Here is a 25,309-nt window from a genome sequence, read left to right as displayed (position 1 = left end):
CATATGCTTCCTCCAGTTTGCTGAGCAAATTTAAGGGTCTTTCCTCCTGTTCACCTGGAACCTCCCCAGCTGTAGATCTATTGAGCTGTTGTTCTGAATCATAAGGTTGTTTGTTCCCTTGCTCTGGACATGACTATGGATTTATTCTAGACTGCCCTTAGCATCTCTGCTCGGGCTCTCTGGAGGTGGGTGTTGGACAGTGAAGGTAGTTCATCCTTGCTGGATGGGATGCGACTTTCCTGTGTCCATAGTGTGGTCAAGTGATGTCTGTGAACATCCTTCTTGACCTGTTCTATAGGCCTTGTGCAGCTTCTCTTTCTGGATTAGACAGAGACTTTCACCCAGAAGTAAAAACCAGCTTATATGCAAATTGATGGCCCAGCCACCTTCTGTGGTTCCTTCGCAGTAGCCTCAGCTCCATTTGAGCTGCTGCTTCTGCTGGATGCTAGAGTGAAATCCTGTCCCTCTCCCCCTTGCTCTTCCCCAGGCATACATCCATAGATGCCTTACACTGTCCCCGTTGTGGACATCCTCTCTGAGTGTTCAGTTTTGCAGTGTTCCTGCTGCTCCTCAGCCAGATACAACTCTAGGTATGCTGCCTGTGTTGTCCTTCTCCTTTTCAGTTGTGGTTTACAGCTAGCACGTGGCACTTTGGACCTTGCTTCCCACTCGTGCAGGGAGCGTGGTAGTTCCTATCTCTGCTCCTGTGAAGCTATGTAGTAGGAGACAAGAATTACCGCCCAGCTTCTGAATGAGGCTGCAGCAGAAGGGAGTTAGCCTCTGACGTACGGATGATGGGACAGTGAATGCACAACATCACTGATGACACGTGGGCATAGGTTAAGAAGGTCAGGATAGCAAAGCAACATCTGCGTAATCCCTTTGCTGTTTTGTGTGAAGATGAATGAGTGGCTAGGCGGGGGGAGGAGGCAGGAAAATCACCGTTAGCAGGGCAGACGTGTGGTTACAGGTTTGATTTTGTTTTATTTTTTTTTTAACAGGAATTAATAAATATGTAGGACAGTAGCAGCAAAACACTCACTAAGCTGGCAGCCCTTTTCTTAGGGGTTCGAGAACTTCCCAGAATTTCTCAGATGAACTGTAGGCAGATCCCCCGCAGCTCAGAAGGTCTTAAAGGGTTGATAACAGCTCAGCATTTGAAGGGACAGCATATTTATCCTGTGACTAGTCTTGCGTTCCCCAGCCTGCCTACCCCTGCAGCTCCCTAGTGTGTGGTGGTGGCAGAAGCACAGCCACTGCCTTTCCTCGGTGCTCCCCCCATACTGAGGGGCAGGTCCTGCTTGCTGCAGTCCTTTGCGATGGCTGTAGCCAGCACATGGGGAGGAGGTGTGAGGGAAGAGACAATTCCTGTCTGACTGCTGGGGATGAAGTGTGCTCAGAGAGCTGGGGCATGCACAGAAGCTGTGCAGAAGTACACTGTAGTCCAGACACTTCAAACTGCCCTGCCTAGGGTAGGGTCTCTGTGTATTTTAGGCTTTCTGCACTATGCTGTGACTTTAGAGAGGAAAGGAGGAGTGGCTGTCTTTGCAATACCTCTGAATTGCTTGCCTTGCACTCTTATCTTCCTTTGTGGATAAGCTTTCATGTGAGAGCGGTGACAGCCACTAGAGAAGCTGCAGCCTCAGTATTTTCCTGCGTCTTCCTCCCACCAGAGCTGGCAGTGCAGTTTTGATATGCGTTTAATAGTCCAAGCCCTGAGAGGCAGTGTAGTCCAATACTAGTCAGAAGGATCTGTTTTCCACCTGTGTCTTACTGGTTGGTGTCTGTCAGAGAGCAGAAGGCAGCGCCTGGGTGGAGGATGCAGGGACCTCACGCTGTCATGAGTGCTTTCTGGAATGAAGCGTGCAGTGGCTGCGCTTTCAGGCATGGAGGCCTTGTCTCCTGTGGAAGTCTGGAAGACAGAGCCCTCCTCTGCTCCCTCTGGAACAAAACCAATGGATGAGTAATGCAGTCTTTGTAAATACAACTTATCCTATCAGTGACTAAGGAAGGCTTTAAGCTTTTTTTTTTTTCCTTCCCCTTCCCCTCCTGTCTTGCTAAAATAAAAGCAATTGCTCAGGTGGGATCTCTTTCTTCTTGTTTTACATCACTTTCTACAAGTACGTGCAAGGATATTGTAGCAAGGTGGGGGTCAATCTCTTCTCCCTAGTAACAAGCAATTGAACAAGGAGAAATGGCCTTAAGCTGCACCGGGGGAAGTTCAGGCTGGATATTAGGAAGAATTTCTTTATTGAAAGGTTGTCATGCATTGGAACAGCCTGCCCAGGGAGGTGGTGGAGTCACCATCTTTGGAGGTGTTTAAAAGATGGGTAGGTGTTGTACTTAGGGACATGGTTTAGTGGTGTTGATAGAGCTAGGACAAAGGTTGGACTCGATCTTGAAGGTCTCTTCCAACCGAAACTGTTCTATTATTCTAGGATTCTATTTCACTCTTATCAATGGTGTAGCAGGGGATGCAGCTTTTCTACAAAAGTCAACTTATTGCCCCTTTTCCTTATGTGAAACTTAATATGCAAATTACCATCTGGAATTCATTTTTGTTAGGGTCACAGCACGCTCCTAAAGTGATCTTGTGTTCCATCTTGCTGCAGTCCTTTGCGATGGCTGTAGCCAGCAGATCTTTGCTTCTCATACTGGAACCTTTGCCATGACCACAATGCAGGAGAATCAAACCTTGCTTTGACTTTTTTGATAAAACCTTTGACAGCGTGCCGTTAGTCCTGTGCATTTGGACCGTACCCAGATGCTTGTTCCTGATTGTGAGTCTGGTCCATGCAAAGGGGCATCACATTTTTCTCTTGGCACTCAACCAACAGACAGCTTCCAATCTGCAGGTTAGGAAGCTTGTGGGCTTGCTAAAAGCTCTTGGAGAAAGCTTATTGTTCTAGTGCCATGCTGTCTGGTCCTCGCAGATAGACACGGTATGCTAATGAGCTACCAAAAGAACCAGAAACAATATTCACCAAGGTGTGTATGGAGACACTACTCATATGGTTGGTAAGTGCGTTATTAAAAAGTAGGACTTGTAATTCAATAGGAAGCTTAGTTTTAGCTGGAAATTGTATATCAAATAGAAAAATTGTAACACGGAACTTCTCTGAACCCTGCTTTGTAAATTGGGTCCATGGTCCCAAAGGTTATTCATCACCAGAGACAGATCTGTAAGGGACTAGAACAAGAATGCTCTCGAGTGCTGTCTTGGATTTGCCAAGCAGATTCCATAAAAGCCCGTCTGAGCTTGTCACATTGACCTTTTCTAAAAAGAAATCTAGAAAACTGCTTGTAAGTTTGGTCAGTTTGTTTTGCGCCTCAAATATATTGCTATTTTCGAGGCAGCAAGGACAGGAAAGAGTGTCTTACTGCCATCAAATGCTGCCCTTCCAGCTCTGCCTTGAACCTCCTGGAGAGAGGAAAGGAGAATAGTACTGGCCATGTGTCCTCTTTGGAGGGTGCCATCAGGTGCATCTTCCTCCTTTCCTCTCCGCAAACCAGCTTCTCTTGCATTCATCTGACATTTCTATGGCTGCTGAAGCAGTAGTTTACATGTCACTGCAATGTTACAAAAAAGAATTTTCAAGAAACTGTCCTTTTTTGCTTTTTTAAAATTTTGGTTTAGTCCTTTGTCTGGTGGGAGGGTGCCTCTTTTTCTCTCCATTTTGCGCTGCAGCTCCCATCCTGCCCTTCCCCCTAGCCAGATCATGACCTGTTCTTTTCAGTCTCTCTCTCTGCCTGACCTGGTATGACACTAGGTCTTCACTGCAGCTTTTCCCCACCCCCTCTTTATATCCAGCTTATAGCTGGCCTTAGTTGCTGCTCCTCTGGCAGGGTGGCTGCCTGCTTTTGCCTCAACTTGCACTTGCAGGTCTCCTGGGTGCTTGCAGAAGTGGAGATAGCCAAGTACCATGTGTCTGCTTGACTTCCACAGGTCATCAGCAGTGACCCTCAGCTGTCTTTCGGGTACCTTCTGAATGAAGATTTATATGAAGTTATTTGCTGACTTTACTATAAAGAGCCAAAGTGTGCATTTTCTTCTATAGGCCTTTTCAGCTTGTTGTTTATGTTTCAAATTGAAAAACTGTTTTATTTAAAAGCACAAATATATTAGTTAAAATGTGAAGTAAGGAAGAGGTCCACAAGTATGATGAGATAGGAGGAATGTAAGAGGGAAACTTGGACTTCAAGAAACCTGTGCTGGAATTGGACATTAAATCAAACTCTGTCCACTAAAAGGAAAGATATTTGCTGTTTAAAATGTAGCATAATTGCTGGTAGCAGAACAGCATCAAGCTGTTCCTCCTAAAAATGTTTCTTTCTCTGTGAAGAACGTAGACCCTTGCTCTGTCCCACACAGGCTCAACAGTCCTAGTGACTTCCTCCCAGAGACCTTTTATCTCTGAGTTCTTGGGCTCCCTGACAGCTCGGTGAGGAATCTTTTGCCCCAGGTCCTAGAGTTTAGCTGAAGAAATGCCACTTTCAAATATGACAAAGGGTGATTGATTGCACAAGCAGGACCTGAGCCAGCTGACATAAATCTGCCTCTAGCAGAGATGTATAAACACTGGGGCACGTGACGTATGTTCTGTGCTCAGGAGCCAGATGCTCAGGGAAGTTAAGCAGAGATTACACTGGAGTTATTGGATGGACCAAGTCAACCAATAGAAGGAAATAAAGGATTCTTCCCAAGGTCTCAAGTCCACTGGTTGATTTGTCCATTACTGTGTTTCTATGTGATATTTTGGAGTGCAGTAGAATGGGAAGCTGCTTTCCTCTGTCTCTCCATAGTTCATTTAGTCCCTGGACCACTTTCTTTTACAGCAGGGATTTGCTGTGTTTTATGATACCTTTGCCAGAGCTGTGTGGGAGACAGGCCTTCTTAAGGTGGGCTATCTTTGCATTTTTAGGAGACTTTAGAGGCCTTGTGAATACATCATGAGCCCAGTCTTGGGCTGGCCTGGGTTTTGACGCATGGGCATTGCTAGCCAGACACTTGCTTGGAAGGGCTAGCAGCATCAGGTGCTTCAGGAGAATCAGTGAGCTGGAGTACTCAGCTGGAGACTGGATGGAGTAACTCTCGTGACTAGCATAGTCAGTTTGCTTTGCCTGTCTTAGGGTAGGGTAGGGCAGCATTTCATGTTTCAACCACTCTGTTTCATTCATTCTCTTGCTCTGTTTCTCAGTGTGAGCTGTGTTGATCTGAAGGCTGCAGAAATGATCATCTCTTTCCTCTTCACTTGTTAGTATTGCAGTAAGTAAATGAGTTCAGATACGCTTGTTTTGGCTGCAGTTTCCGTAGGGAAACCTGGCATCAAAGCATTCAAGTAATCCTGCCTGTCTAGGGGGCTGTATAAAGACTGCACAAGTAGCTTAAACTGTTGACCTTCCCTTGATGCTTAGTTGTATCAGTGACCCTTTATGAAGCTATTGCATGTATGTATACTTGGTAGGATTCACTATTCCCGTACTCTTGGTTGAGACAGGTGCCCTATGCAGCATCTTATTTTCTGCCTTGTGCTGCTCTCTTTTCTGTGTGTATTCCTTCCTTTTAACCAGGTGGGACAACACTGTAATCTTTTAGTCTCATGTCTTAAAAGTTATAGACAAGGAGGATTTGCAGGTGCATCTTATATGATGGGTTTTTTTTTGTTGTAAGGAGTGGGAAAATCATTGTAATATATGTCGTCTTCAGGCCAGAGGAATAGATGGAGAAGCTGTTCTTTTATTTCTTTGCATTCCCTAAACTACTTATGATAACAGTTTTAGGGAGAAGCCAGTGCTATCTCAGGTAGTTATAACTGTGAGAACAATCCAGGGTCCTGTGTGCTTTGTCATTTCACAACCAAAAGTCATGGGGGACGTTTTCAGAGCTGTGTGATGTAGAAGATGGAATTTACAAATTGCAAAATTTAACATCATTAGCCTGAAGCTTAGAGTTTGTGGCCTGACCCTTTCTTCTTGGTGTGAATATCAGCTAGCCAGGTTCTATGGCTGAAATCCTCAGCATCCAGCATGTACACCAGCATTGCAGATGCAGAAAATGGAGACTCCCTCTGTTCCTTTCAGGTTCTTTTCCTTTTCTCTTCCCGTTCCTTCTGGCGTGTTTGTACACTTAGGGAACTGGGGGAAGGAAAACTGTTACATACTCAGTGGGTGAGGATAGTTAAAACTTTTAATAGCTTTCCCATAGAGATTGCATTAGGCACTACAGGACTTACTTAAAACCCTCCATCCTTAAAACACTGGATGACTTTACTGAAGGATTTGCAGCTGTGGTGCCTCAGTATTACAGCACTTGAGGCTTTCTTTCATGTTTTAGAGATTGAGCTAGCTGGAGTGTCTGTTTTAGACCAGTTCCCTGGCCTTGGTGCATCTGGAGGAGAAACGTTACACACGTGATTTAGACTTGATATGATTTGCTTTTAATTACGATGCATTTTGTGCTTTGAGTAGTTAGCAGGCTTACTGCTGCCTTCTTCCTAAGCTTCAGCATTTAGGTAAGGCAGTCCTGGTGTGATCCATCAGAACTTGTTGCTCAGATGGTACAAGTGAGCAGCCAGCGCTGTAAACAACTAATGCCGGTACAGGGACGAGGATCAACTTCCTACACAGTGTCTTCATCACTATTGTTATTTTGTTACCTATTTGCTTTCACATTTTTTTCCAATCTTTTCCTCATCTAAAGGGAGGAGCTTTATATTGCTTCCTCACTTGCCTGAGATCCCAGCCCTTGAGGAAGGAATTCTGAAAGCAGGAGCAAGAACAAGAAGAGACATAAAAGTCTATTGGAGCCATATGGGAACCTCAGAGACCTAATGGCCATTGTTACTAACTCTCCTGCTTGCACACTTGCACAGAGATTGCGTTGTTCGGTGCAGGCTCTGTGCCTGCCAGGAGATGAGCAGCAGGGATGCTGTGGGCTTAAGAGTTGGTTTGCAGCGCCCATCATCAACTGGCAGCAGCATTTATCTAGGCCAGCAGGGATGCAGGGAGCGAGTGACTCACTCAAGGATTCATGTGCGCTTTCCCCCTCTCCTCCCCCCCATCGCAGCTGTGGCTTGGTCATCAGCCATTTGGAAACTAGCAGCTTTATTTGGTTGCTGTTTGCAGCGGGCAGTTTCTGTTAAGGTTGTTAATTTTATCAACTGCCTTGGAAGCTCAACTGACTTCAGAGAAGACTTAACAATTGGCTTTTCTGCTTCTCTTCTCCCTTCCCTGCTTGTAGGGCTGCCACCCAAACAGCTGATCTGGCACTGGACTCAGCTGAGGAGGTGAGAACGAGCAGATGGGCCGGAGGCAGAAACTTCCTAAGCGGATCAGCCAACAGCATGATCACTGTTTTGGACGATGGCTGATGTTGTTAGGCTGAATGCCCTCTCCAGGCACCACCTTGGCTATGGTGACTGGAGGGTCTGGTGGCTTTGCTCCAGCTGAGCAGAGAAACACGTTTCATGGCATGTTGAAGAACAAATGTGGGAACAGAGTGAAGTACAGGAAATTCTTTGAATAATTGTAAAATGGAAAACTGATTACTTTGTGATCACAACAACTGGTAAACTCATCAGAGGTTACCAGGCTTACTTTTTGTTGAACTGTGGGTGACATGGTCAGTGATGCTCCAGGCTGCTGCTGAGGGTTATGGCTTGTGAAGGGGAACAGCCTGCCTTGGGCAGCCACCATGATGTCCTTTGCTCCCTTTCACCAAGGCCAACGAGTCTCATCTCTGAGCTGAGTTTTCTCTTCTCACATGATCCCATTTTACTTGTGCTGCTCTTTTTGGGGGGTACCTTGTCCTTCCTAGGCTCCATACTTTTTCATGGCTTCCCTCTGGATACTTCTTTAGTCATCTTTGTCTCCTGTCAATGTTCCTGGCTACAAGTGCTGTTAATGTTTTTTCTTTTAGAAGCACATTTTATGCTTGTATTTACTAGGGGCTGGAGGACATGCTGTCTAGGTCTTCCTGCCTGCTGGCTGCTGTCGCTTCAGATCCTGGCCGTGTTGGATATAAGCAGCTTGGGAGACTTGCTGTCCCTAAGCCCTGAACATTGCTGCCTGCCTTGCCACTGCCCCCCTCCCCTGCTGGGTCACAGGACCTGGGAACCGCTTTTTGCTGCAGTAACCAGTCCTACAGCACAGATGAATTGTTTTTAAATTGTTTTAAGGTAAAGGACTGTACTTTTTTTTCCCCATATTCCTCAGCTTTCCCGTGAGCTGTGTGAGCTATGTATTTCTGTGCTGGGCTGCATCAATATCTTCACAACATACTGTATTCAGACATCTGAAGTTGTCCTCTGACTGCTGTGCTGAAGGACTGAATTGGATACACTGCTTGACAGAAGAACTGAAGAAGAGGAGAGAAGCTGAGGAAGGGGCAGGGATCACTTTTGCTAACATTCACCTTGAAATGGAGATAGCCATTTTGGTGATAGGATGAGCAGGGTCCCAAGTCTCATCTGGCTGGACCAGCTGTCCAGGTAGAGATGACAAAAAAGGAAGCATAAGGACACTTTTTTTTTACCATGCTATCTGCTGGGAATGGTTGCTGTAGCAGAGCCTCTTTTAACAGGGTGTGCTACAGTCTGGATCCCACCTTCGTGTTCCACATAGCTTGTATTGGACTGTGGAGGCTTCTCAGGTGCTGGCCACAGGAGACCATGCTCCACTGGCTCCTTTTGTTTGAAATTCAACTTGTGTGGGTCAAAGTAATGTTTGTAGGATGGAAGTCCTCCTTTTAGGTCTGAGCTGAGGCTGTCTGGTGGGTAGCATGGGAGAAGCTTTCTCTGCCACTATTCGTCATTTGTGTGTTCTGTAGAAAAAGGAGGGTTTAGTCTTAAGACATTGGCTCGACTTCTTATCCGTTACCCCATTAAAACCCAATCTCAGCAGAGAAAGTTGCTTTGTAGATATCAAAGTTTGTGCTTTAATAACTGTTTCACTGCATTTTCTTTCTCCTGACACACCTCCCTTTCCCCTCTCACTTTTTGCTTGGGATAGGCAGCAATTTACAAATTTGCATGCTTTGAGGTAACGAGAGCTACAGTTTCAACCCCTTGTTCTCAGTCTTTCTTTGTCAATCAGAATATGGGGTGGACTTAATCAGTGAGGATTGCTGTTCTGGGTATGTTGTGTGTTAATCAGTGAATCTGACTATTTCTTGAGATTTGGTGTCTGTTGTCTTGATATAGTGCTGTGGAATTCAGTGCCAAAATGCACCACATAATTTAGATAAGAACAATAGCAAAAGACTTGTTGGGAAGAAAAAAGCCATAGATGGCCTTAAAATTAATAATATGGTAATGTAGCATGATTAAATGCCCCCAGGCAAACAAGATCTAAACTGATCTAGCCAGGAGCATTAAACATTCATCAAAACAAGAAAGAAACTTAGCCAGAGAATAAATCAAAACTGTAGCACAGCAGCTGCTTTTTTTGGAAAAGATGCAAATCAAGTGCCTCTTTCCCTGGAAATTGGAAAGCAGGCAAGTGATGGGGTAGGGTGACTACTTTCAAACTGTTGTGCTTGCCCAACAGGCCAGATCTGGACCTTCTACATGAAGGAAGTTGTTTTCAGGCTGTGCTCATGTCAAGCACAACATAAGCTTTATCGGGTGGCAGTTCTACCCAAACAGGCTAAATGTTGTTTTTTAAAATTCTTGAATTTTTTTTTTCACTTCTGAACACTGGATCTTATAATAGAACTCCATTGGGTCCTGCTATGCCATTGAGGTAGGATTTCATGCTTCCCACAGTGAGATATGATGAGGTATCACAGCAGTGCTAATGCTGCCACTATCTGTTTTTGAGAGACTACTCAAAGTCCATTAGATTTGAACTGAATTGTTTCTATCTTCACTTCAGTACCTCTGCTTTTCTCCTCCATCTCTGTAAAAAGATAGGGGAAAAAACCCTTGTGCTTCAGGGGTTTTCAGGCTGCATAGTAAACGTTTGTTACACACGTAGAGATTCTCTGACAAAATAAGCTGTGGAAGTATTTGTTCTTCTATGGGAATTTTTTTTGTTTCTATCATCTTTTTTTTTTTTTCCATATTTAAGTATCTGTCTTATAGAAATTTGCCAGAATTTCTGTTTTCCCAAAATCTCTGCTTGTAATCTGCAGGTCTAGGGACAATTAAAGAGAGCTCTGCAAAGGGCATCTAAAAAACACATTATTGCACAGCTCTGTCTGAGTGAAGGGACAGCACTGTGCATATCGGCCTGCCCATCTCATTGCAGAATGTGTGTGGAGCCCCTCTAAAATTTACACAGTGTATTTATTTCAAAAATCACTTGTCCGTTCTTAATCTCTGCAAAAGCATGTTGGGATGCTGTTTGTTTAAACACACATTCTACAGCTGGCCTCTTAGATCTGAAACACTCCCCCCACCCCAACCCCCCCAACTTCCTAACCAAAAAAGTGTAGTTATGTGTGTGTGTAAGTTAGCATTGTAACTGCAACCTCCTGCCTCTTAATCCCTTAAACCACAACTTCTACCTTTCTCTGCATGGGAGACCATAGCGTGCTGTCTGTAACGCTGCCCGTAACACTACCCCAGACCTCGCGTTCAGAGGTGCAAATTCAGAATTGCCATGTCAGGACATCAGATGTTGTTTGCATTGTAGCGTTTTTGGGGCTCTCATGCTTCCAGCAGGGTAGGAGGAACCACCCCAACACCTGTGGAGGAACAGATCATGCCCCTCCCCTTTGCCCTACCTTTAACACTGTATTTTTTTAATTTTTCCTGCCACCAGCTTTCCATGACCCATCATTGTTTTATAGGAAAGATCAGCTCCTTGCACATTAACCCTTCAGGAGATCACCTGGAGTGTGAGGATGGTGTCTCACCTCTGACTTCAAGGTTGGTTGTAGTCACATGAGATGCGAGATTGTGCATTTGTTCCACATCTCTGCTGTGAGAGCATCTAGGGGAAGGGGTTGGTGGTGAAGGAGGGGTGTGGGGGGAGGTTCTGCTCTTGGTCTCAGTGAAATTGCTGGTAAGCTGGTCATATGAAACAAAAAATACACCAGCTCCCCTCCCCCATGCGCTGGAGTGTTTATTGGCTCTGCACCCAAAGTAGCAGCTGAGCACGTGATTTACTTGTAAAATGCAGTTTAAAAAAATATGGTGCCATTGCAGATGGGAAACTAGGGATGGGAGGGCTGGACTGGGGCTGCCCTGTGTGCAGCCGGGGGCTGCTGGGGCGGGGAAGGGGTATGCCTCCCTGCTGAGTTGCAGGAAGCTGAGGGGACACGATGCTGTGGGACATGGGCTTGAGGGAACGTGTGCTGCAGGATGTGGGGCTGCAGAGGAAAGTGCAAGCTGCAAGAGACAAAATGAAGGGGAACGTGCTGAACCGCAGCCCTACCAGGGGAAAGAGGTGGGGGGTGCTGCATGTGGGACAGGGGGAAGGAAGAGGAGGGCTCTGGTGCAGGGGTGGGTGCAGGTCGTATGGGGGGGCTGTGTTTTGAGAGGCTAGACAAGTACTCTAAACTGAAGGTCTTCTTACAGGATATGAGGTCTGAAGTGACCACGACAGAGGGTTGTACTAATTTTTCCTCTGTTTTGGTGCAAGAAAGGGGAAGTTGTTTGGCCATTCAAAGCTGTGGAGCTCAGCATCTTCTGCTTTGAAAACTTCATTCCTTTTGCTAGTTGTGTTTTTATCCCACAGTTCTTCCTTTCTCTGGGATGTAGGCTCTCTTAAGCTTTTGGAATTACACTAACCCAATATGCCCAAGAAGAGCTAAAATACGTCATTACACTCATCACAAACCTGGTGGGGGCCTTCAAGCAAATGCCTTGTCAGGCTGGACAGTATGACAGTTGCACCATTCTTAGGGGGAGTACAATTGCACCACATTTCTTCCTGTGTCAGGACTGTGGCAGTTCAGTTAACGCCTCCTGGCCACAGCAGATAAAACAAGATAAAAGAATTCCTGCCCTTTGCTGTGCTTATATCTGCCTGTCATTGTTTGTGGTTGGTGATATCCATTGCTTCAGGTCAGGAGGAAGGTGGCTGTGTTTTTGTTGTTGTGAACTAGAGGTTGTGTTGCTTCAGAGGGGAGCTGCAATGCGCTACTGCAGTAATGGTTCCCAGTACCTCCCACTGTAGCACTAGTTTTCCTTTTGTTTCATCCCACCCTGAACAAGAAGAAGTCTTGTAGAAATAAGAGATAGCACACTTTGCAGTAGCCAATGGAGCAAGAGGCGTTGGTGAATTGGTGGGTAGTTTTAATGGTCAATTGGTAGAATTCTTGATTATTGCAGCAGACTGTACATACCAACTGCTGTGGCCATAAGTGTTAACCTAGTGCACAGTTTGGAAGGTAACCTCAGTGGTGAAATGTTTACTTCCCACCTGTTCACCACCAAATCTGTAAGGGATGTTACCTCTATGACAAACCTCCATCAGGGTGGCATGAAATAGGCTGATGGCTAGTAGGAAAAAAAAAAAAAGGGGGGGGGGGGGATAAAATTCAGATCAGAGGCTCTTGGAAATTCTTCGCCAGTTTTTAGTAACTAAAGTAACTGGTTGATGGGAAAAGCAAGCACAGAATAAAGCAGATTTGGCACAGGCCTTGTATATCCCACTGGCAACATGGGAAGGATGACTGGGGAGATGAAGAGGCATTTTTCTTGCCAGCAAGAGGAACTGGTATGCCCTGAGAGGAGATGTGGAGTAGAAGCAGGGCTTGTATGTGAGGGATGGCATGTGTGTCATGTCAGAGCTTACTGAAGACTGACTGGGGTCTGCATGGTGCTTTGGCCTGTGTCAGTTGTTCTGTAGGCGGATATGCTTCACCCTCTTAATGCAGTCATGGTGCTGGCTCATTTTTCAGTGGCTGCACTGATACCAAAACTTCAGGCTGAATCCACTGGGCTCTACTTGGCCCACTGCTTTTGGCTGAATAAGGCTAGGAACACCTTTTGAAACAGCCTGAAGAGCAGGGGCTCTGGGGGCCCCTTGTGGGGAAGAATGGGTCAGGTGGGGAGGGGGCAGTGGGTGCTGTGGAGGGGTGTCACATCAAGGGGTTTACAAAATCCTTCTGAGTGCTGTAGCAAGCTCAGAAGGAGGTCCCTTGCCCGGAGTCTTGAGTTGATCTCAACTGTGAAGCCAAGGACTATGCTTCCCTTTCTATATACTGGTGCATGTGCAGTCATTCAGATTTCAGGTTGCTTTGCAGTGCTGGCTTTGGTCAAACTGTGGGATCTGCTGTAGCCAAGTACTTAAGCTGAATGGTGGAAATTCTCTCTGAGAAGAGAGACAACACCCAGTCTGGCTTTATCTGTGCCTTTGTGGGCTAGGAATGGCATGTCAGGCTTGAGCACACTTAACCCCTGTGTGTTCACATCATTAATCGTGACCGGGATGACTCTCACCTATAGCTGTGAGCCTGTGCTGATTCAGTAATTTGATCTCATTTGACTCTTGAAGTTCCTGGAAAGTTGATGGTGTCTGTGAGAGCCCAGTGGTCTTCCGGCTTCCTCTTAATGTGCTGATCAAGTTGCTTTTCTTTTGCTTTATGATGTGTACAATAGGTAATATTCAGGTTCTGCATTCCTGCTGAAAGCAAGAGGACAGGAATTCACGTTCCCTTACCAGGTCCACCTGCTGGATAACATAAAGAAAAATATTGGACAGGTTGTTTGCTGATAAACTGAAAAATATGCATGTGAAAAGAAAAGGCAGCTTTGAATGACCCTGAGCATAGAAACTGCAATGGTAAAAGGGGAACACTGTGACTTTTTTTTTTTTTTTTTTTAAAAAAAAAAGCTCCATATCTTTTAGGTATTTTTAATATCTTCTTTTGTTTTGCCACTGTTGTACACCTGTTCATATCTGCCTTCAGTTAGGTTATCTTTGCAAAGTAAGTACACGGTAATGAAATACTGGAAAAGAGAATAAATTTCCCTGGCCTGCTCTTCAGGGTGCTTTCCGGAGATACAAATATAATTACTTAAACCATCTTGATTTTACTCTGTGGTGTTGATAGTCTAATTTCTGCCTTACTTTAACAAAAAAGTGGAAAATGTTCTAAGTTTGTGTGGTTAATTCCTTTTATTTTGTTGGTTTTATTTTTCCAGTACAGTAATATCAAGGGGTTCACAGACACTAGTGTGTGGAAACACAGCTGGCTACCAACTGTGTGAGCTTTCTGGCTGTCTTTAATCTCTATGTCTGTACATACTTTTAGCAATAGTATTACACATTTATGTGTGGATTTGTTTTTCTGGGACATTGGAAAAGTGTGGGAAAAGGCTGTTACAAAGTAATAATATTGGTGGTTTTACTAGAGGAAAGCCTTTGTCAGAAAGTACGTCTGCTGGCATTTCTTGAAAGAAGTCTTATATTTGTTTATTGTGTCCTTTTGGCACTTGAACCTCCTCCTTTGTCAATAGTTGAAAGTGAGTGATGAGGATTTCACTGCCGTCTTGTTTCTTTAGCTTTCACTGAGTGAGAAAAGTAGAGCTTCCGTGTTTCATCTTCACTTGCTCATTCCAGCTATGTCTTTCCCTTGGTGACTTTGACTCTTGTGCAGTTGCTGCAACAGAGATGCTGGTGGTGTTGGTAGGAGATGGGTGCCCTTCTGCCCTCGCGCTTGGGCCATCGTGCCACTGGTGTCGTTCTGCACTGGGAGGCTGGAAAACAGACTTTGGCTTTTAGAAATGTCGTCTGCATTGGGGGTAGTATGCTGTTACAGGTTTATTAATTTTGGCTGGTCTTTGAAATGGCAGTGTAGAAACACTGAAATTGAAATGTCAAAGTCCTGAGCTGCAAATAGCTGGAAGGGAGAGCGTTTGGAAAGTGTCATTATATGCTTATTTTCTTTATATTTTTTTTTAGGCATCTGCTGTTAGCTCACGTCAGAAAGGATATACTGAATCTACAGCGGCCTCTGGTCATTCTTAAGGCCTAGGATGATTTTTTGTTTGGTTCTGCTAGTTTCTGCAGAAGGAGAAATGGTGATGATTTGAGACTTGCTGGTATTCAGCTTTAAAGTGGTGGTGTGGCATGGCATACTGTCCTGTGCCACCCTACCGCAAATGCTGGGAGATCTCAGCTGTTCTGTAGCACAGTCTTGGTAAGAAAATAAGAGAATATGGGGGAAGGTCTGTGGCCTAAAGTGTGGGATGAGAGCTAGCTTTCTTTTGCTGGGAATGTCTCAGAGAGGAAGTTTAAATTTAAACAAGAAAAAAGAAGAATGAAGGAACCTGAAGGCTCAGACTAGGCTCACACTACAAAATGTATTTGATGCAAATTCGATTTCTGTCTTGAAGGAACTCAAATGATATCTTAGCAGCTGGCACCAATTGACTATCTCCCGGAACTGGCAGGATGACAGCAATCAAACTGAATTTATTACTTTGGGTTTGATTCCTCTTCCGGACTCTTCCCATTCTCAGAAATGTAATCGAGAATGTGTTCCCACAGGAACGATAGCTTCAAGCCTCCTTTAACAGCAGCAATAGAGCATGGTTCTAGTGCAGGATGAAGGCAGGTGGACGGTAGTATTGAGCAGCCAGACTGTATGTTCCAGTTGAGAGCAGGAAGATTATATATCGGTAAAGGGAAGTGCAAGGTTTTTTTCTTCATGACACAGTTTCTCATCAAACAGATGATTCACAACTAAGTGTTAGTTTTGTTGCTGCTGCTTTTTACTGCATTGGGGAAAGAATCTGCCTTCCCATTGGGGTGGCTAAACTGCTGGCTGCTAAACATTGTACATGCACACCCTTTTTTTTTTTTTTTTTTCCCCTCCTTCTTCTTCTTAAGGCAGGTGTACTAAATAAAGAGGAAGCTTTAGCTGCAGGACCTCAGTATAGCTGCAATTTTGTAAAGTAAGCCAGTAAATGCTGCAGCTGGTGTGCTCCTTTGCACCTGGAACTGTTTGGAAATGGTGCTGTGTTTCTAATGCTTGTTGAAGTAAACATGGTAGAATTTTTCCACCCCGTTTTCTGGTAGGTGTGAAATTAATCCCTTTAACTGATATCTCTGGGTTTGATTTATTTCAATAACTGTTTTGTCCACTCTTTCAATTAGTTTTTAATGCTGTCTTCTATTTCTGCTTGCCAGGAGAAGGAACTACCTAAAATAGGTGTGGTTTTGCTGACATTTGTTCCTAGAGCAATAAATGTTAGTGTTCCTTGGGCAGGTGGAGAGGATGGGGCACAAAGGGCACATCTCATTCACCCTCCCCAGTCACTGGTCTTTTGAGGAACTTGTGGTAAGACTCTGACTGGAAAGCTGCGTGGCAGCTGACTGCAGCCAAAACAAAACCCTGTCTGCATCTCTCAGACGCGGGACTGTGTCAGGGCATCGTAGCTGTGTCTGAAGCTGGGAGGGTTTTGTGCTGTGCTGCCTGTGCAGGGTGGTAGTGTTGGCACCTGACACCTAACCACCTTCTGCTCCCCGGCTCAAGTGCGGCCCTCACCTTGCTTGCTTGGGACTAGTCTCCTTTTTTGGGTTTGTTGAAGGTGTCTCTCTCCAGACTCTGCCTTTTGCAAGTATACCTCAGCTTCACGCAGACAGGTCTCCCTGTGCTTCCCTGGCAGCCCCTTCTCCTCAGCACAGCTTCCTAACAGACTGATTAGGCAGAGTGACCTTTTTCTTCGTCTTTCTTTTTTTTTTGTTGTTGTATGTAAATGTTCTCACTTGACAGCTCTAGACTACTGGGATTTGTAGATGTCCTGTGCCCTGTCTGTGTGGCTAAAAATGTTCTCCTCCAGGCCTCAAGTACCCTTGGAGGAGAAAGACCTGGTGAGGAAAAACCTCCTGCGAAGCAGCTGTGCATGTAGTGGCTAGAGTGGAAAACCATGAACTGATTCCCTGAAGAAAAATGGAGCCCAGAAGTTGGGTCTTACATTATTTATCAATTTCTGCCACCGCGTCTTTGAGGTGACAGACTGAAGTGGTCAGACAAGGAAAGGATTTTCTTACAAAAGAGTACGAAATGCATCGTATAAAACTAATCATATTCCCCACCCTGCTGGAGATTGCCAGGTTTTCGTGAAGTAAAGCTGCCTGCATTTTGTTTTTTATTTCTGTTGGGTAGACCTTTCTTTTACATCACATTATCCTGTTTATCTGCTGAAGTTTGATGTGTTTAGGACATACAGGCCAAACTATCATGGTTTTGGTCTGCTGTCTTCTGTACTCAGGTGTTAAGAGATTCTTACAGCTGTGATATTATTAATTGTGCACGGACACTTCTGTCCATCCATTGTGTACAAGCAGTCCTGTCCCAGCGAATGGACTGTGTGTTTGTATAAAATGAAGCAGTTTCATTTTTTTTGCAGTCCTTAACTCTCACAAATGATGATAACACAATCATTCTTGTTTTCTATTAGAGTAAATCACTATATGGATCAAAACCCAACCCAAAGAAATCCCAGTTTGCTGAATAGGCAGTTTCTTATCAGATATATTCTGAAGAAACGTGGTATTAATGATACTAGAATGACAGCACAGTATTTGCAGAGCAGTAATGTTAAAGGTACTTGGGTTAAATGTAGTCTTACATGCTGAACTTACATGCTAAGATGCAGAAGTCATATATAAAGGACTAATAAAGATAAATAGATATTCACACCTTAGTTTGTGTATCAAACATGAGAAATTTTTCTCCTGATGTTTTTAAGCACTGTCTCCTTAAGTATTTACATGTTAAATTTTGTTACAGAAGAGCTATGTAGACTACAACTTCTCTGTCTGTGTAGGTACTCATTGCTTCAGACTGTAGATAGAAGAATTGTCCAAATAGTGAGATTCTATCTTTTTTTTTTGGCTGGAAAACAGTAAATGAATATTAGATGAGTGTTTGTAATATCCTGTACTTAAGTTTTAAGCATCAGCTATTGTTCAGGGCTAGACAGCTCTGTAACGTAGCAGGAAAAGAGCTTAATGAAATCCAATATTTGGAAGCAGGAGGTGGATGAATTCAGACTTGGAACAGCAGTGCTAAATTTTAACAGGAAGGATAACTAACATTTGGAGTAACTTCTGTGAGTGTATGGCTTTATCAATCACTTGAAGTCTTGAATGTGAACCCTTCTGTTTTCTAAAGGTTATACTGTGTTTTCAGCAAGTTGTGGAAATTGTTGGTTGAATTTCATAGTTGGTGAAAGGTGGGAAATAGGCCTATTGTCCTGGGCCTGGGATCCTGTAGGGTAGGTCAGATGTTTTGCTGTGTTTGTTAGCTATGAGCTGTACTTCCACTGTGCATTAAGAATAAATACCTTTGCTCCACAAATGGCTTGCAGAAATAAGTTTGATCTTTTGGGCAGAGGGAGGAGAAATTATTTGCTTTGCAAGCTCTTGGTAAGGCAGGGATCCGAACCCATGTCGTCTTCTCGTCGTTATTCTAATACAGTTAAGAATGCTTTGCGTGTTTATTTTCTGCTGGAATCACAGAATTTTGGTTTTTCTGTCTCCTACTGGGAATAACGGTTACTAGACCAGAGAAAGGTAGAAAAATTGCAGCTCTGTGTTTGTTCCTTATGCATTTAGGTACTGGGTTGTTCCCCACAAGTACCAGATCGACTGGAACGAGAGTCAAATGCCTACACTGTGCAAAGGCCACCGGGCGATGAAAAACGATTTACAAAGGGTCTCTGGGTGGGGGAGGGGGGTGTGCCTTTTCTAGGCACAGGCTGGGCTGTGTTCTAGTGCCGCCTACGACGGGACGGGTGATCCTGCAGGAACGGGCTCCGCGATCCTCCGGGCTCCGCGGCAGGGCACCCGTCCAGCCTGACCTTCCTCTGCTCCCGGCTGTGGCGCTGGCTGCTGAGGGCTGGTGCTCCCGGGGCTGGAGAGTGCTTTCTCTCTGCTTGTTGTGCTTGAGTTTGCCTGCTTTGTTGCCCTGGAGACAGGAGAGTGTGGTATGCTTTCCCCCAGACCAGAAATAGTTTCCTGTACCTTGTGACTGGAGTGCTGTACTCCTCCTCTGGTCTCCGGCCAGGCTGTGTGGTGCTGGAGGGATGGCGTGTGGGGTGATGACCTCTTGTCACAAGTTCTGGTGTGGCTGCTGCCCATGATCACTAGCTGCCCTGCCTGCTCCCCTCCCTCTGCACGGTGGTGTAGGGTTTCAGGGGAGCAATTGCTCTTGATTTACATCTCCCGTGGCATTTTGATGGTTATGTCATTTTGTTTGAGCTTTACTCCTGTCAGCTGTCTGTCCTGGCTGTCAGGACTTGGTGGCTGAGTAGCACGTGGTGAGCTCTTACCTCTCCTTCCCCCTTTGCTCAGCTGTTTTTTCTGTCTGCTTCCCCGTATCCTTGTACTTGAGAACAGATTCTCAGCAAGTGTAACTGCACATGAGGGCAATGTGATCTGGGTGGATGAAGGATCCCCTTCTGTAGGAGTTCCAAGTAGAGCTGGGAGGGTAAGTGGGGAATTTTCAAGACCCAGGCGTGCAAGTGGGCTACGGGTAGTTTATCTTAAACTGTTGTCCTGCTGTGAGAATCTTGCCTAAGTGCAGAGTATGCAGCACAGTCGGTTACCTTGCAACTGTGCTTTGCAAAACTTCATTTGTGAGAGATGCTGCTAAAAGGAAAGCCAAGGCACCTGCACTCCTCCCCAGCAATGCAGGTGAGAAAGCGCTTGCACTGCACCAAGGCCCCGGGAGCATGGAAGCTCTCCAGGCTTTCTTGCTGCCTTCTACTTTATTGGAGAGTGGTTCTGGCATAGCACTGTAAAGTATATGCAACAACAACAATAATTTCCAGGACTGAGAAGGAAGGAGAGATGAAAGGAGTAATTTACTTTTCCTCCATCCATGAACAGCAGCAGATGAGGATGTAAGGACATCTCAGCCCTATAAAGTATTAGTTGGGACATTTCTACAGTTTAGCAGTGGGAAAGAAGGCAGAAATCCTGCAGTGCCCTGAGCTGCTATTCCCAGCCTGGGAGAGAAAAGCATTTTGAGCTGAAATCTGGCTAGGTCTCAGTCTTCTGCTCATGGGGAAGAGAACACACACAAAGTCTTCCTTTACAAAGGGAAGGCAAGACCATGCAGAGACCGTGGAGCTGCACAGGTTGTTCTCAGGCAGAGAAGTGCAGTGTGTCTTTGTTGAAGTGGGTCTCCAGTGGGTTTCCCGTAAATCGGAGGATGCTGCATTCCTACCAGTGATGTGATGAGTACCTCAGCCAGCCAAGGGTCCTGCTTACTCCTGTGGAGAAGATTTGTGTGCCACAGGGGATGCAGAGAAGCTGTGTTTTCAAGCCTGCGTGCTGAAGTTCTGCTACAGGAGAAACGTGAAGAGCAGATAGGGACTCCTGCTTCCCCATTGCTATGTTCTTATGATGGCTGGACTGGAGAGGAAGGGCAGTCCTTGCTTCTTACATCTTTCTAGGCGTCTGCATCCCCAAAAGTCTAGAGTTTAGCAGCTGCCTCCCTCAGATCCTTTTGGTGATTCTGTGCTTGTGCAATGTGAGCATTTCACTTGAGAGGGTCGGGGCTTTGTAGTGAAAGTTTAGGCCATTTCTGCAGGGAAAAATCTCCTGTGTAAACCCTGATGGCTAAAAGGCCCCCTGCTTCTTGCCTGAGATGGGCAGCTACTCCTTCTCCTTTCCTTGCACTCATGCATGTTACATTGCTAGGGAGGGGAAACCATTTTTTACTCTCCTTGATACTCTTTAATCCAGACGACAGTCATGCTCGAACTGATGTTGCCTTTGGGCGGGAATAAGCATACTTAGCATTTTGGGCAGAACTTCTCGCCTGGAGATCTCGAAGCACTTGATCAGCATTTAATCAGCAAGTCTATCCATGGGTACTGAAGTACGGTTACCTTTACAGTTCACTGGAGCTGGCAGAGTCCAGTGATGTGATGTGATGTCCTTCATGTGATGGCTGTGCGCTAGCAGGAGCTGTGTATTTCTCCCTCCTACTCTGCCCTTCTTCCCCAGTGTTTCTCTGTAGCAGAAGCACATCCTTTTCCCATTTCATGTGGGCTATTTCTTTGGAGACTTTTCCTTCTCCTCTCCAGCCTTGGAGAAGGGAATAAGTCTCAGAAGGGATGTCAGTGCAAGTGACTTTGCGTATTTGTGAGACTAATGGAAGACGGGTGTCTTTGACTCTGCTGCTACTTACTTTGAGTTCAAGGAGGGAATAACAGCTTAGTGCTAGCTCTGCAGTGGGAGCAGAGGTCCTCCTGCATCTCAGCTGCATAGCCCTTGCCTAAAACAGCTGTGAGGTTTTGGGAGACAGTCATGTTCCAGCAGTTCCCAGCCCTCTGGATGTCTGCTGGGTCACTGTGTTCTTTTCTCTATGAATATGATCAAGAGCTTAGTTCAGAGTTGACGTGCTTAATGCCTTGTTTCTTATTCTCTTTCAGATCACCAGAAACTGGAACGTGAAGCTCGAATCTGCCGACTTCTAAAGCATCCAAATATTGGTAAACCTCCTTGGGCTCAGAGGGATGGGGGTGAGAGAGGAGTAGTGTGTGTCATCTAGTGCGTGCTGTAAGACAGCAGATATATTCTGAATGTTCACAACAACTCATCAAAGTTGCCTGTTGAAATCATCTCATTTTCTCTCTTTGACAAATTCTGCGTATGACCCTGTCCCATTCTTAGCATCCTGGCCCAGATGTTCAGCAAAGTGTGCTGTGTTCCCATCTACTTGCCCATGCAGAGCTGCCCCTGCTCCTTGGGTGATGCACGGCTCTTGTCTGCTCATCTGACATTCTGTAATGGGAGTGAGCTGTTGTGTTTCTTTTCCCCACACCTGTCTCTTGTATTCAGTGACATGCCCAAAGCTAAAGAAGGGTGGGCTAATATGTCAGCTCTTCTTGTTATAGTGGCCACTTACCCTAAAAAAGAAACCAAATTTCACACTGCTGGAAGTTGCTGTGAGCAAAAAAATTGGACCATTAACAATCCGCTTTTTAGGATTTTTAAATAAATAAAGCCTCCAGGATCCTAGCTAAGGTCTAATTTCAGTTAATTTATTTAAGAAAACATTAAGAAATACCGAACTGCCACCTTCAACCAAACCACTGTTAAATATCCCTGTCTGGGAAACCTGTGATGCATTACATTGTCTTTCTTTTGCATAACCCTATCTGTCAGTGGAGATAATGTTTTAAGGGCATCTGTCTGGTCTCCTAACTTTCAGCTTCGTAATCATTTGCTCCTATCCTCTGAAGACCTGGGAAAGGTGCGTTACAGCATACCGGTGGACTAGCATCTGTAGCTTATCCCATGTGTGTTGAAGAAGCAATTTCCACAAGCTCCGGACCTCACAAAATGCAAAGCACCTTAGTAGCAGCTTTTCAGCAGAAAGAGCTTTGTTGCAGCTGAGTGTAGTTGTGGAGGTATGGCATGAGGAGAGGAGCAGTGGCCACTGTCTACAGTAATTTGCACTGATGAATATATTGGCCGGTACATTTATTGCTTGGCAATATTCAGAATGACTACAACTCATATTAGCTAGTTATTGAGCTTCATTTGCCTCATAAGACCTGTTGCACTTAGTTTAGTAGGTGATGTCACTTTTTATTTTGGCCTTAACTTCACGTTTGTCATGTCTCCTTTTTATCATTTCTTACATCTTTTCTTGCCAGGCTTCTCGTAGAGTAAACCTCATACACAAGAGGAAAACCACTCTTGTAAGAAAACCGTACCGAAAACAGAAGCATATCACATTCCTGGTTCACTTCTGCAGCTTGTTCCTCATCTGTAATGAGTGGCAATGCTTGTGTCCTGTTGTATTGTGGTTTGGAAAAGACAGTTTGGGGGAATGTCAGTGGTTCTTGCATTTTCTGCAGAGCATTTCATGTCTTCCTAGAAAGAATATTTTTTTTCTTTTAAGATAAAGAGACTAGTCATTCTAAACTCAACGGGTGGTCACAAATAGCAATAAAGGAATTAAGTTTTATGCCTACCACACAAAATCAAAGTGTGTTGAATAAGACCTTGGGAAGTCATATTTCAGCAGTCCTGTGAAAACCTTTTATACCTGGCTGGTTCCAGGCACGTTTGTCCTTAAAAACCTTTGATGCTTCCATAGCTCCTAGTGGCAGTCTTTCAAATGTTTAATTTTTCTGTCAGACATACAAAAAAAAAAAAAAAAACTTTGCTGCTATCTTAGCCTGTTGTTTCTAGTTCTATCAGAGTATATGTGGAAAGTAGTTTTTCTTTCTTGTAGCAATCTTTTACATATTTGAAGACTGTTATCATGTCTCTTTTTTAGTCTTCTCTTTCTTTAGACTAAACAAACCCAGTTCTTTCAATCTTTTCTCATACGTCATGTTTTCTAGACCTCCAGTCTTCTCCCCCCCACCCCCTTCCCTGGACTCTCTCCAGTTGCTTCACGTCTTTCTAGAAATGTGATGGCCAAAACTGGACATAAGATTACAACTAAGGCCATGTCAGTGCTGACTACAGGGGGAAGAATTGTTTCACCTGTCCTACCAAAGATGTTCTTGTTTTGTACATCAGCCTGTGAAACCTGCCGTTTAAATGTATTGCTCCAGACTACTTTGTGCAGAACTTCTGGCAAGCAAATAATTTTTCCTCTTGTGTAGATGAGGATTCCTGTCAAAGTGTACATTACATTTGTCTTTATTAAAAGAAATAGGAAGAAATCCACTCTGTGGGTTCCCCCCCCGATTTTTCCAGACCATTTTTGTTTATCTTCTGATAGTATAATAGGGTTGCAACTCCCCCCACAGTAATGTGATCTTTAATACCAATGTCATATATGGATGGTATCATGTAGATAATTAATATCACTGTTGAATACTGTTAGACTCTGGACAAACTCTTGAAGATGCATTGATCATTGTTCCAGTTTGACAGTGATCAATTTTGAGTATGTTTTTCCAATGACTTATATTCACCATTGTAAGCTAGTTCTAAATACACATTTTTTTCTAAATTGCTTATGGAAATAGCACGTAAGATGCTGTCAGAAGCCTTGCTGAAGTCCAGATGCTACATGCATTGCTGCTTCCATAGTCCTTGGACTTGTTACGTTGTCATAGAAGGGAAACATGTTCTGACATAGCAGTAGGTTCTTTCCTTGAAATGTGTATTAACAGTTAGTAATCACCTAGTTAATGCCATTCTATGTTGTAAACTCTTCTGGATGACTATTTGGTATGTTGCCTCAGTATAAGCTATGCTAGTAGCACTGCACCGATCCTGAAGAATTCTGCAGATTTTGCGCTTGCTTTAATTTACCCATTAAGTTTTGTGATTACTGTTTTTGTTGCGAACTGCATTGCAGCACGTCCTGCTCTTCTACAGTGACCTGAGCCTCCGGTGAGTCTGGGGCAGAGGATTGAAAGTTAGGACTCTGGGAGGTGTGCTGCTTTTCTCTCCTGCTTGTACACAGGATAGGAAGCAAACCTATTGTTGAATTTGTTGTTCTTATTAATTTGCTGCGAGACAGTTGATTCTGCTATGTTGAGTCTGGACTGCAACACACTAACCATAGCACTACTACTCTGGTAAAATAAAGGTTACTTTAGGTACAAAATAATGGTGGTATTTCCAATTGCTGTTGCTCTTTGTGAAATGACCACTTTCTGAGTTATCCTAACATGCCTTCATCAAATCTCGGCCCTAATTATAGGCTATTGCTCTGTAATTGGGTATTTTGCTTGCCTTTGGATGCACATTATGGCCAAGGTAATCACAGTGGAGTAATCCTTCTAAGAGCTTAGGGTTGCAGTAAGGTTTTTCATCTGGACAGAAGAAAGTTTACTTGAGGTAATTTTCTGATTTCCAACTCATGGTATGTACCATGTTTTCACTGTGAACCATCCATTTGAATGTGCCATTATAGCTGGTCACCTCAGACTTTAGTTCTGTAGAGAAAGGACTTCTTTCTCTAACTTTGAACTTCTATTTTTTTTTTCTCCTGACAGCTTTCTAGAGTATTTTGCATTCTGGTCCAGAGAAACCATTTGCCAGCCATGCTCGGCAAATACAGCAGAATTGGACAGCAATCAAGCAGTAATCTGTTCACTCCGCTCTGTTTTAAAGGCAAAAAAGATGCACCCATTTCTGAGGCTATGGCAATGTTAAAGAGAGGCAGAAGGCAACATTATTAAAACCCCAATATCTGTAAGCAGATAAAAGGCCTGTGGAAGCTGGCAAGAGTCACAGCTCTATGGGGAATTCCACTTCTTGAACAAATTACTGTTCCAGTGATTCACTTATGTATAAATCTTGTGGGCATTTGACATGGATGTATTTGGGAACACATAAAAGAGAATGATATGGCTCATTTCTTCCTTGGTCCCTGCTTTGCAGGAAAGAAGCAAGTTTCTATAAGCACACTTATGGC

At 44.4% G+C, this 25,309-nt stretch overlaps 1 protein-coding gene across 5 annotated transcripts in view; it reads left to right on the top strand.

The window, feature by feature from the left end:
* The window catches only part of CAMK2G (calcium/calmodulin dependent protein kinase II gamma), a 121,592-nt gene that overhangs the window by 32,244 nt on the left and 64,039 nt on the right, over positions 1-25,309 (top strand). For all 5 annotated transcript variants that reach the window (XM_086467200.1, XM_086467198.1, XM_086467199.1 and 2 more), the window contains exon 3: positions 21,348-21,407. In XM_086467200.1, the coding sequence (XP_086323326.1) occupies positions 21,348-21,407 (60 nt within the window). The remainder of the gene's footprint in view (positions 1-21,347; positions 21,408-25,309) is intronic.

This window comes from Leptosomus discolor, chromosome 6, assembly GCF_034619465.1.
Source record: "Leptosomus discolor isolate bLepDis1 chromosome 6, bLepDis1.hap2, whole genome shotgun sequence".
NCBI lineage: Eukaryota > Metazoa > Chordata > Aves > Leptosomiformes > Leptosomidae > Leptosomus > Leptosomus discolor.
The sequence above is the reverse complement of the archived record's forward strand: the minus strand, read 5'-3'. Positions and strand labels throughout refer to the sequence as shown.